Source organism: Acomys russatus, chromosome 5 (assembly GCF_903995435.1).
Source record: "Acomys russatus chromosome 5, mAcoRus1.1, whole genome shotgun sequence".
NCBI classification, from domain to species: domain Eukaryota; kingdom Metazoa; phylum Chordata; class Mammalia; order Rodentia; family Muridae; genus Acomys; species Acomys russatus.
The window spans coordinates 66,138,057-66,150,141 of record NC_067141.1 but is presented as its reverse complement, the minus strand read 5'-3'; the positions used below and the strand labels follow the sequence as shown (position 1 = coordinate 66,150,141).

The following is a 12,085-nucleotide window of genomic DNA, read 5'->3' as shown; positions in this document are numbered from 1 at the left end:
ACGCCTTTAATGCCAGCACTCGGGAGGCAGAGGCAGGCGGATCACTGTGAGTTCAAGGCCAGCCTGCTCTACAAAAGGGAGTCCAGGACAGCCAAGGCTACACAGAGAAACCCTGTCTCAAAAAAAAAACCCCAATAAATAAATAAATAAATAATATAAAATAAAATAAAATAAAAAATATAGAGATCAACCTAGGCCCCACAAATGCTAGGCAAGCACGTACTCTGCCACTGAGACACTCCCCCCAGACGTTTTCTGTTTAGACAGGGCCCTTTGGTTCAAGCTGGCCTAGAACCAGTTATGTAAGTCACACTGACCTCACATTTGCATGGATCCCTCCTGAATACAGCTGTGTTCCTCTGGGTTGGGCTGCACATCGCAGCAAAGGAGCCTTGCGCACGTTGCTCTTGTCTCTACAGTTCTGATGCCATAAGACCCAGCGGTCCAGAGTCAGATATAACACAGTAAAAACGACGCGTTGCCTTTTAGAGCCCTTCTCTCCAAGCCTTCAGCCACAATCTAATCATGACGGGGAACGTCGGACGAACTCCAGTAAAGTCTCCAAAATAAATTCCTGACCAGTTTGTGTTAACCACAAATGTAATGGGCTATCCTTCATGAGAACTCTCATAACAGGAAAAGACTCGGGGTAAACTGAGGAAAATCGAAATAACCACAGACATTGATAGCATGGTGTCAGAACTGTCACTGCCACAAATGTTCCCCATTAATAGAAGATGCTAATAAGAGTACCTGGGAGTAGGAGTGTCCTTGAGTGGCACAGCACCTGCCTAGCGTGCACAAAGATCCGGATTCAATTACCAGCAACCATGATGAAAAGAATTAGGAAAATCAGATGAATGGCCTTTATGACATCCAGGGAGGAGGGAAACCCGGCTGAGGAGCTGCATTCATCAGACTGGCCTGTGGGCATGTCTGGGGCCCTCTCTTGACAGTTAATCGATGTTAGAGGGTTCAACCTACTGAAAGGGGTACTGTGCCTAGGCAGGCTGGCCAAAGCTGTATATGAGAAAGGTAGCTGAATGTGATCCTGGAGAGAAAGCCAGTAACACCATTCCTCTGTGGTTTCTGCTTCAAGTTCCTGCCTTGGCTCCCCTCGAGGGCGGACTGTAAGAGGAAATAAACCCTATCTTCCCCAGGTTGCTTTCAGCAATATTTAGTACAGCAACAGAAAAGCCAACAAAGGGGCTGGAGAGATGGCTCAGAGGTTAAGAGCACTGGCTGCTCTTCCAAAGGTCCTGAGTTCAATTCCTAGCAACCACATGGTGGCTCACAACCACCTATAATGAGATCTGGTGCCCTTTTCTGGTGTACATGCCCGCAAAACACTGTGTATATGTGATAAATAAATAAATTTAAGGACAAAGAAAGCCAACAAGAACAGAATTATAGAAATCCCCCCCAGTAGTTTTATAAATCTAAAAGTGTCTGAAATAAAAGGATTGTGTAAATTGTTTCATGCCAAGAAGACATTGATTATGAAGAAGCTACAGATTGCAATGATGTGGATGTGATGGGAAGGCTGCCCTTTTTGTCAGTGTCCTTGTGGATTTGGGTTCACATAGGCACTCCTTTGACTGCAGGTGGAAAGTTCCACCATCTCACTTTACATAGGAGCTCGTAGATCTTCTGGCCATCCCTGTGGCTAAGCTTGGAGAGGCTGTGAATGCACCAGGCCTCCTGGAGGCTGAGTCGAGAGAGACTGGAAGCAGCCACACACTGGTGCCCGGCACATCCCCAGGCATCAGCAGCTGCCTGCACAGAGACTGCCTTCCACTATATGCCATCGTGATGATCTGAGACAGGTACTTGGCCACAGTGCCCACTCCACCTCAGGGCACCAGGTGGGGCCTTTCAGCCTCCAGGCAAGGCACAAGGGGCTCTGTAGATCAGAAGTCAAGATTTTTAGAAAATTTTTGTTTAAAGAAATTTCTTCCACTTTGTTTTATTTTGTTGGTTTTTCCCTTGCTATATAACCCAGGATATCCTCAAACTCAAGATCTTCCTGCCCTTGCCTCACAAGCAACAGTATTACAGCCATGCATCACCATTCTAGACATAAAAGGTTCATTATTATTATTTTTTTTCTCTTTTTGTGTTCATTTGGTGACATGGGGGCTCACTCATGTAGCCCAGGCTGGCCTAGAATTCACTATTTAGTCAAGAATTCCCTTGAATTCCTGATACTCTTGCTTCTGTCACTCAAGTGCTTATATTACAAGCGCCTGCCATAGCATTAACTCAGGGCTTTGAGCACGCAAGGGAAGCACTTTATCGACCGAGTTACGCTCTTAAAAGTAAGAGCTCGAGGACTGGAGAGATGGCTCAGTGGTTAAAAGCATTGACTACTCCTCCAGAGGTCCTGAGTTTAATTCCCAGCAGCAGCATGGTGGCTCACAACCATCTATAATGTGATGGCTAGCCCTCTTCCAGTGTGCAGGCAAACACGCAGGCAAAATACTGTATACATAATAAATTAAAAACAAAAACAAAGGGCTGGAGAGATGGCTCAGAGGTTCTTCCGAAGGTCCCGAATTCAATCCCCAGCAACCACATGGTGGCTCACAACCACCTGTAACGAGATCTGGTGCCTTCTTGTGGTGGGCAGGCACACGTGTGGGCAGAATACTGTATAAATAATAAATAAATCTTTAAAAAGAAAGACTAAAAAAACAAAAACGAAAAAGTAAGAGCTCAAAGCCAAGATAGTCCTACAAGTCTATCTAATACCAACCATATGACCGTCGACGCACCCAACATGTGCCTATGTTCCTGTGTGGGTACATACACACTAAATAAAATGTAATGACATTTCTAAAGTTCAAATAGTTCAGTTTGATGAGGAGTATAAAATGACATCCAGCCAGGTGAGGTGGCACACGCCTGTAATTCCTGCACTCGGGAGGCAGAGGCAGGTGGATTGCTGTGAGTTTGAGGCCAGCCTGGTCTACAAAGCAAGTCCAGGACAGTCAAGGCTACACAGAAAAACCCTGTCTCAAAAAACCAAACCAAACAAACAAACAAAAAAGACGGCATGCCGTACAGGCTCCTAGAATGTTTTTGTTTTTGTTTTGTTTTTTGGATTTTTTGAGACAGGGTCTCTCTGTGTTAGCCTAGGCTGTCCTGGACTCGCTTTGTAGACCAGGTTGGCCTCGAACTCATAGTGATCTGCCTGCCTCTGCCTCCCGAGTGCTGGGATTAAAGGCGTGCGCCACCACACCCAGCTTCAGGCTCCTAGAATGTTAACAATTTTCATATTCCGACTCATTTTCATCTGCTCATTTATCATTTGGGATTCTGTCTGCTTCCCACTAGCTCGGTGGTGGCCACCCCCAATCTGTTTTGTACAATGCTGTGTCCTAGAGAGTGCTGGCCACTGCTAGGGCCTAATATGTGTGTTAAATGGTCCCCTCCCCCAATCAGAGTATCCCAGGAACCCACCTCTAGCATAAACCCAGAGCCCCAGCACCCCAAACTGTGGCTACAGCAAAGGCAGCCAGGCCACCTACCTGCCTCTCAGAGATGCCTACCTAATCCTTTCTCCTTAAAGTACCCTGTTTCACCCCACATTTACCAACACTTGTCCATTTTCTGAACCAGCAGGATCTGGGTAATAACTCCTGATAAGCCAGGCCCATAGCCCCCACAGGACCTCTGGACTCTTCACTGGCAGAGAAACAACCAAGAGACAGACCAGCCTATCCCCAAAACCTCACCTACCCCTCAGGCCTGCCCATCTCAGCAATCTGGCCCAGCTCTGTCTGTGCCACCAGGCCTGAATGTTGGCAAGTTCATGTCTCTCTGTCCCTGAAGTAGGTTTCCCAGATGTTACCAAGGAGACTTGCATCCTGCCCAGGGTTGCCAAAGCAACCAACTCAGTGCGAAGCAGCCCCTCAGCCTCTAGCCTCTGGGTGTGCAGGTCCAGGAATGAGATAATCGCAGATTAAACAGGAAACACCCCCAGCCAGCTGCACACCAGAGGACAACGCTAGTATCCGCTATGCAGTGCCCAGTTCCTGCTCCCCTCCCCCCTCCCTCCATCTGTTTCTGTCTTTGCCTATCTCGCCTCTATCCTGGACTCTGTAAAGCCAACAACTAGTCTCCATGTGCAAACTGTGAGAGTCCATGCCACCTGCTGTGGGAAGGGCCAGTTGAGGACCCAATGAGGAGGAGACATGTGCAAGCCAAGAAAGGGCTCTGACTAGAACCTATGCCAGTGTAGACTGCCAGCCCTCAGAAGTGTGAGAAACACGTCGCTGCTGTCCAAGCCTTCGGCGGTGGTAGTCTGTTCTGTATTGGTATTGGTTGAGGGGCGGTCTAAGATACTATTCCTGGGACAGGGAACAGTCCTAGGAAAGAGAAAGTCCTCCAAGGCTACTCTTCTCCTCTATTGCTTTCCATGTCCAGGGACAGAAACTCTGAGAAGAAAACACCGGCCTTACATTTACTGGGAGTGTGAATGAATTCACCTATATTGAAGGCATCATGAGAAAGAGGGCGCTTTTTTTTGTTTTGTTTTGTTTTTTTGTTTTTTTGTTTTTCGAGACAGGGTTTCTCTGTGTAGCCTTGGCTGTCCTGGAGTCACTTTGTAGACCAGGCTGGCCTCAAACTCACAATGATCCGCCTGCCTCTGCCTCTCGAGTGCTGGGATTAAAGGCATGTGCCACCACCGCCCGGCTGGGGCTTTTTTTTTTTTTTTTTAATATTTTTTGTTTTTATGTATGTATGTCTGTTTGTGTACATGCTCTTGTGAGGGCAAGGAGAAAATCAAAACACTTGGAGCTGCAGCTGCAGGTGGTTGTGAGCCACCCAACATGGCTGCTGGCAATGAAAGTCACTGAGGAAGTTCTGAGGGGCCAGAGGTTGGGAATTCGGGACTAGCCAAGTCATCTTAGATGGTCTTTGACTAACCGAGAAAAGGAGCACCCAGAGCCTTGTTAGATCTTCTTTCCTCCCTCTGGGGCTCTGCCTTGTCTTTTCTACAGCTGAGGAGAAAACCAATCTTACAGTAGTGTGGTGGTTTCAGCAAGACTGCCCCTCCCCCCCCCCTCCACTCCCACTGAATTTCTAGATGGGTATGGCTAAAATCACAGCTGGATGCTGGCCAAATGCAGAACACTGGGTATGCAGCTGGAGTCCCAGTCCTGGGTCAAAACCAACACAATTGGAATAGAATTCTGGATGGCCACTAACCTACCAGATAGGGTGCCCGTGGCACTGCTGAATGGGTAGAAGGAAACTTATAGTGAAAACTAAGCAATTACTGAATAAATATGGTAGCTCTCTGTTAATTCTGATGTGCGTGTGTGGTGTGTGTGTGTGTGTGTGTATGTGTGTGTGTGTGTGTGTGTGTGTGTGTGTGTGTATTCATACACATGTGACATGCCCACTAGGCCAAAAGAGAGTAAGTATAGTGTCCCCAAGCTGGAGTTGCAGGTGGTTGTGAGTTGTCCAACATGGGTGCTAAGAACCAAGCTCGCTCTGGTCCTCCGAGAGAGCAGCAAGTGCTCTTAACCCACTGAGCCATCTTCCTGGCACCTGTGGGCGAATGCTTTTCTTAGAGAAGGAAAGTAGGAGTAAGTACCTAAAAGTCAAGCCGAGGAGGAAGGCTGGCAGACCCACGGATGTGCGCTCATGGGCATTCTTGTATTGATTCTCATCCTCTCTCCATTCTTTCCTTCCCTTCTTTTATTCTTTCTTTTCCCTTCCTTTCTTCCTTCTTTGGCAGTGTCTCACTATCGCAGGCCTCAAATTCACGAACTGCCAAGCGCTAGGATTTCAGGGGTGTGCTAGCAAGTATGTGATGAGCACAGAAAAGCGGGGCCCCCTCCAGCCGAGACACAGAGATCTCACATCCCTCACAAGCCTAACTGTCAGGTAAGAAGGGGTACAGCTCCTGAAGACTCCTCTAGGCGTCCATGGAGCCAGGAAAAGAACAGTGTCTCTTTTAGGGGAACAGACTGTAAGCACTCAACAATGAGGTCAGTTTGCTAGCAGCCAGCAAACCCCTGCCCATGAAGAGCACAGCTCAGCTTTCCCCCTCAAACTGATCCGCTACGTAATTTGGACAAATCAGTGTGCTCTTCCCTTTTTCTTCTCATTTGTAAGAGAAGAAATGCATCCAAATGATGCCCACAATTTCCTTCCTCATTAACAATCTCTTTTGGGTGCTTAGAAACTGTCTTTACACATGCTGACACCAACAGTCTATTTATTCACGCATTTATTTAGCAGCAGTAGGGATTGAATCCAGGCCTTCACTCACGTTAGGCAAGCACTCCACCACTGCTATAGCCCCAGCCCGTGGCTACTCACTTATAATTATAAAATAATGCTTGTATAGGTAAATAGATAAAACTGAACAGGCGCAGGGATGCACATCTGTAATCCCAGCACTCGGAGAGGCAGAGGCAGGCGGATCTCTGTGAGTTTGAGGCCAGCCTGGTGTACAAATCTAGTCCAAGATAGCCAAGGCTACATGGGGGAAACCCTGAAAAAAAACAAACAAACAAAAAAGATGAAACTGGAAAAACTATGCTGTGACAACCCAGCTACAGGAAAAGAAATAGCACGTGTTCTCCTTCATATGTGGGTCATAACTGAATATCTCTAAGTTTGCATTAGAGTTGATGTGGAGGCCAGAAATCTAGACAGAGGCCATTGGTAGGGGGAACCCTTGAGAAAAGCTGGGCAAGCCCGGGCATGGTGGCGCACACCTTTAATCCCAGAACTCGGGAGGCAGAGGCAGGTGGATCCCTGTGAGTTCAAGGCCAGCTTGGTCTACAAAGTGAGTCCTGGACAGCCAAGGCTACACAGAGAAACCCTGTCTTGAAAAACAAAAAAACGAAAAAGAAAAGCTGGGCAGTAGATGTAGCTAATATTAAAGTAGGGAAGGGAAATTCCAGGAGTAGGTAGGTTTGAATGGGAAAGGAGTAGGGGTGTGTGATGAGGGAAAATGAAGGAGCAGCAGAAAGTTCAACTAGAACAATGGGGGCATGAAAAGACCAAACGTTTTTAAGTTGGAAGGGAGAGACTTTATACGGCTAGAGAAAGCTCCTTCCTGAAGCTATGGATTATAAAACGGCAAAAAAAAAAAAAAAATGGTGCCAAATGTGGAATAACTCCTTGCAACTTGGTCAGGGAAGCCTTAGAGGTCCCCAAAATAATACAATCTCATGCCATTCCTCTTGGATGCTCACCAGAACTAAATGATAAGACCTGATTGCTGAAGATGTCCACACACTGTGGCTGCAAGCAAGAACTGGGCTAGAATCCTCTTTGCCAATGGCAAGCTTCCATAGTGCTGAAAGCGCCATGCAGGCTGCTTTGGGAAAAAAAGGATTATCGGTGGTCTTACACAGCTGTGAATCCTATAGACTATGACACCAAACTGCTAGGCAAGATGTGCCTACTTGTGCAATAATGGCACAGTTGTCAGAGAAGTAAGCAACCGCTTTATGCTTGAATTTGAGGCCCATTCCACAGAAGGGAATCGCTACTCAGTACTGTTAAATACCCTCTAAAGCTCATTGTAAGTAGAGTCTTAGAACCTAGGGGTACTGTTGATTAACTAAAACACCATAGCGTTCAACTACCTCCTAATAGACAATTACCACACTCAGCTTTAATCAGAGAAGTCTCTTAATCCACTCAACTGTGATAAAGGCAGAGATTTATTGTGTCACAAGACACTGAGAATAAGTGGCAGTTGAATGCTCAGCCCTAAATAAAACATTTGTATCATCCCATCCAAGGCTTAGGGAACACTAGGGAAGAGGGGGCAGGCAGAAAGACTGTAAGAGGCGCCCATGTAGAAAGGACTGTGAAATGTCATTTTCTGAGAAGTACACGGTCATTGCAATTATGAACTCTCAACAACTACAGATGACAGAGGAAGGACTCAGAGGGCACCACCTCTCACTGCTTAACTCTTTCCTACAGACAGATCCAGGGAAAAGGGGGAGCCACTGCCTTCAGTGGTGCATCCATTTAGTGACCCCCACCAATGCATAGCCCCAAGCCACTGGTTACACAGATGGCCCTAGATTTAAAGGGGGGGGGCACTCAACAAAATAAAAAAATAATGAATCTAAGAAAGGGCCAGGTAAGGGGGAGGGATAGCCCATAAAGGTAGAAGGAAAGTAAAAGAGGCTGAGGGGAGAGGGTAAGCAGGATGCAGTATATAATTATGAAACTAAATTTAAAATAATAACTTGTATTTATTGTACACATTTTTCCAAAAATGTAAGTAAAAAAAAAAAAGAAAGAAAGAAAATCCCACATGATTCATTACCTAGAACCTGTAAGAAGTGTTCCTTCTTGGCTCTTATTTGTTTTGTGATTATCTTTCTATTCACATAACTGCCTTTTAACAAAATGGGAATCACAGAGGGAACAGGGATCACAAAGTCTTTATGGCTTTGCATACTTTTTTTATAGCTCTGCATACTGTGCTTATGCTGTGAGCACTTCCCCAAGTCATCCGAGTCCTTGAAGATGACAGCACATCCTCCCCCAAGAGGCAACACCATGATTCCTAGGCGTCTAGCCCATTTTCCCAGTCTAAATGATACTGTCATGAGCATCCTAGCCTAGTGCTGTTCCACCTGCATCTCCGTTTTCCTCACATCAGGTCTATGAAGAATTACAAGGTCAATAAACATGACTCTAAAAGGACCTGTGCATGAATCACCATATTAATTTCCATAAATCTACCAAGACCCACTGATTTCGCACCCCCCACCACCACCGCAGCAGAGTGGAGGTGGAGTTCTGAAAGGTGGAGTTAGAACGCAGGACGGTCTGTCATCCCTTCTCCATCTTGAAGTTAACTGCCTAGCAAGATGAGACAGAACTCCAAGCCTTTGGGGTCTGAAGCCTAACTCTGCTTCTAACTCTTACTGGCTCTGGAAACGGAAACAAACCTCAGCTCTTCTCATCTATAAAGTGGACATGATTACTTCTGCTCTGCTGGCTAACCAGAGAAGCTTCTGTCATCCCTGAAAAGATGTCTGCGAGCATGCTTTGTAAACACCAAGGCTCTGGGGTTAAAGGGTACAACTATCCTAATCATATCCTGGGAGCCTGGGAGAGTGGGTTATTGTTTTGTTTTGTTTAATTGTTGTTGTTGTTGTTGTTGTTGTTGTTTGGAAAGCTCCAGGACGTTTAGCTAGCACTGTACCCCTAGAACTAAGTGTACCTGGCTCTGGTAATTATGGAAAAAATAATCAGCTTTCCAGAGAAAACTGCCTGGGAGAACCCAGCAGCATCTTCCAAAGGTCAGAGACATGTTGGAAGCTGGAAGGCCTAGGGCTGAGCCTCGGGCCTCGCTCAGAGGATGATGGAGGGAGGGAGGGACCTAGACAGCAAACCTTTCCGTAAAGGTCCATTCATTTGGAAGCTCCCTACCCCTCTTTTTAGGGTTCAGACTAGATATTTTGTTTTGGATGAACTAAAAAACCAAGCTGACTCAGTCAGTGCAAAAGATCGCCCACTACAGAAGACCGCCCCGGGGGCACACCATCAGTTCCTGCCCTGTTAGCCCTGGATCTCCAAGACCCTCTGCTTGGAAACGCAACTAGTGCTTCCAGCCGGATCTCCTCAACCCTAGGCAGATGCAACGAAGTGTTAAGATGATTCTCTTGGGAAGCTCAGCTGGAGAACCCGGCTTTCCCTCCACACTCCCCTAGCCAGGCGACAAATGCATTTCTCACCTCTTCACAGTGCCTAGATTCACTGGAGGGGACTCCCGTCACGTGACGTTGCCGGGGCAGACAGGGAGAACTGCGCAGACCCCCACCGACCGCCATCCTCCCTCACCTCCACCATCAGCACCCATCAGCTGCTACCGCAAGCCCACCTCCACCCTCGGAAGCGCCTCTCCCGTTAGCCAAATGCAAACAACAGGTGGCACCTGCCAGTCCTCCCCAACCGCACCTCTGCCCACCTCTCCACCTGCGCCGCAGCCTTCCAGCTGTGCCCCGGCCGGCTAAGCCTACCTTTGAGGTTCTGGGTCTGGCCCCGCGACGCACGGCTTGGATTTCCTCGTTGCAGAGAGGAAACACTGGAGAAGTTGTTACCCATGGCATCGGCCCCCCGGGGGTGCTCCGGCGGGGGCCAAGCAAGGCTGGGCAGGAGCGGAGGAAAGGTGTGCAAGTGTGTGCGCGCGCGGGTGCGCGCCGCCGGGGGAGGGCCCTGGCGGGGCTGCGGCCGGGGGCGGGCGGTTCGCTGTCTCCGGTTCTCCCTGGGCTTGGTGGTCTTCGTTCGGCGGGTCCTGCCCGCCGCGGGGGTCCTCGCACCACCGGGCTACCGAGCTCCCATTCCCCGCGCACTGGGCGGCCCGGCCCCTGAGCCCGGGCCCGCGGCGCGCGCCGCTGCACTCTGCCTGGTGCTGGAGCTCGGGTTCCGGCTGCGGGTGGGCGGCGCAGCGGCGGCGCGCTCCCCGCGGGCCATAGAGTCGGGGCTCGGCGCGCGGCTGCTCAGAGGCTCGTCGGCGGGCTCGGTCCCCGCCCGCGGGGACGGCCACGGCGACGTGCGTGGCGCTCTCCCGCCCGCGGGTGAGCTTGCAGCGCCCGACTGGTGTGGACCGCCCCCGCTCCCGCCGGGTCCCTCCGGAGGCCGCTGCCCCCAACCCCCGCCCTAGCGTCGCCAGGACTCCCTGGCTCCGGTTGTTATGGCGACAGCTGCGCCGGTGAATGAGCGTCTTAGTGACACGCGCGCGCCCGCCGCCTCTGCCAGATGTGGCCATGGGACCCGCCGCGTTCCCGCTGGCCACAAGTTCTCGAAGGTGCGCGCGGGAGAGGGGGGACGGGCGGGGTGGGGGGTGGGGTGGGACGGCACCGCTCGGGGCCTGACAACCGGAACAGACCGGAGCTCCAGAGGTTGAGCGTATTCAGGTCCTCGGACATAGAACTTGAAAACAAGAGGAACAGGACCTTCCCAACGCCAAGTGCCCCGATGCCAGGGCGTGGCGAGATAGCCCTAATGGAGGCTCCTTAACACTTGGCTACATGGCCTGACACAGGTTAAAACGCTCAGGAGTGAGTGGACCATGGATCAAGACATTGAGATAAGGAATACAGGCACCTCCCCTTTGCTCCTCAGGAGCTCCCAACCAGAACCTCCGTCAGGCCCATTTCCTCCCTTAGGGCCTTTGCATGCTCAAGACCAGAGAACAAGGCCAGAACCGAGCTGAGGGGATCAAGCTCGGATACAAACCGTGAGACGGTTACCAGTTCCAAGCTGAGTGAACTTGTCAGCTGGAAAACTAAGAGGTTTTGGGGAAGTAGTGGTGTAGCCTGTGGAAGACCAAGGTGGCTTCCTGGCGGAAGGGGGCATTCTGTAAATGCCTTGTTCATGTGAGTCCTCCATCAGTGTAGGTAGGCACTACGACCTGCAGCAGGGAACCAGGAAGTCATTCTTCCTCTTGGATCTGGGACGGTTCCTTTCACCCGGTACATCCAGGGGAGAAGATAGGCAGTCATCCCACCTTGACCAGCCTTCCTCTTTCTCCAGGCCATCCCTCACTCTCCGTTCTGACTTCATCAGCTCTGACCCAGAGTCCTCGAAGGCATGAGTGAGGCACAGGCATCTCATCCATGCTTTTCTGGAAGTTTCTTCCTACACGTCTTTACAGGTCCCATCCTCAGTATTTAGGCACAGCTCACCTGCCTGCTCTTCCCTAACCATCCCAAATAGGCATCCTTGCTTTGCTGCTGCCTGTCCTTTTCCACGTGATTATCCTATTCTCCTCCCGACTTTTATGTTCCTCATGGTGTCCTAGCCCCCAGGGCAGTGAATAGCTCTCCCTGCCTGCAGCAGTAAAATCCTACTGTTATCCTTGCAGATAGAGTCCCTGAATCACCCGCTAGTCCTCTGTCCTGCCTTTGACTCCCATCTCATTCCTGTATTTGAGGAGAAAGACAATAAGCTCCCCGCAGCCCCAGCCACCAGCCTCTGGGATGCCTGAGTTCATGTGCTAACCAGCTGCAGAATGGTCAGGGACTTGTCACAACCTGCTTAGATGTGCATATCCTCGGCCCCCTGTTTAAACTTCAATCTCACT

General features: G+C 49.6%; 1 protein-coding gene across 1 annotated transcript in view; it reads right to left on the bottom strand.

The window, feature by feature from the left end:
• Neurl1 (neuralized E3 ubiquitin protein ligase 1) overlaps window positions 1-10,369 on the bottom strand; it is a 76,410-nt gene extending 66,041 nt beyond the window's left edge. The window contains 1 exon segment of the mRNA XM_051146739.1: window positions 10,020-10,369. Within this exon segment, the coding sequence (XP_051002696.1) occupies window positions 10,020-10,104 (85 nt within the window). The 5' untranslated portion in view covers window positions 10,105-10,369.
• Window positions 10,370-12,085: the final 1,716 nt, after the last annotated feature.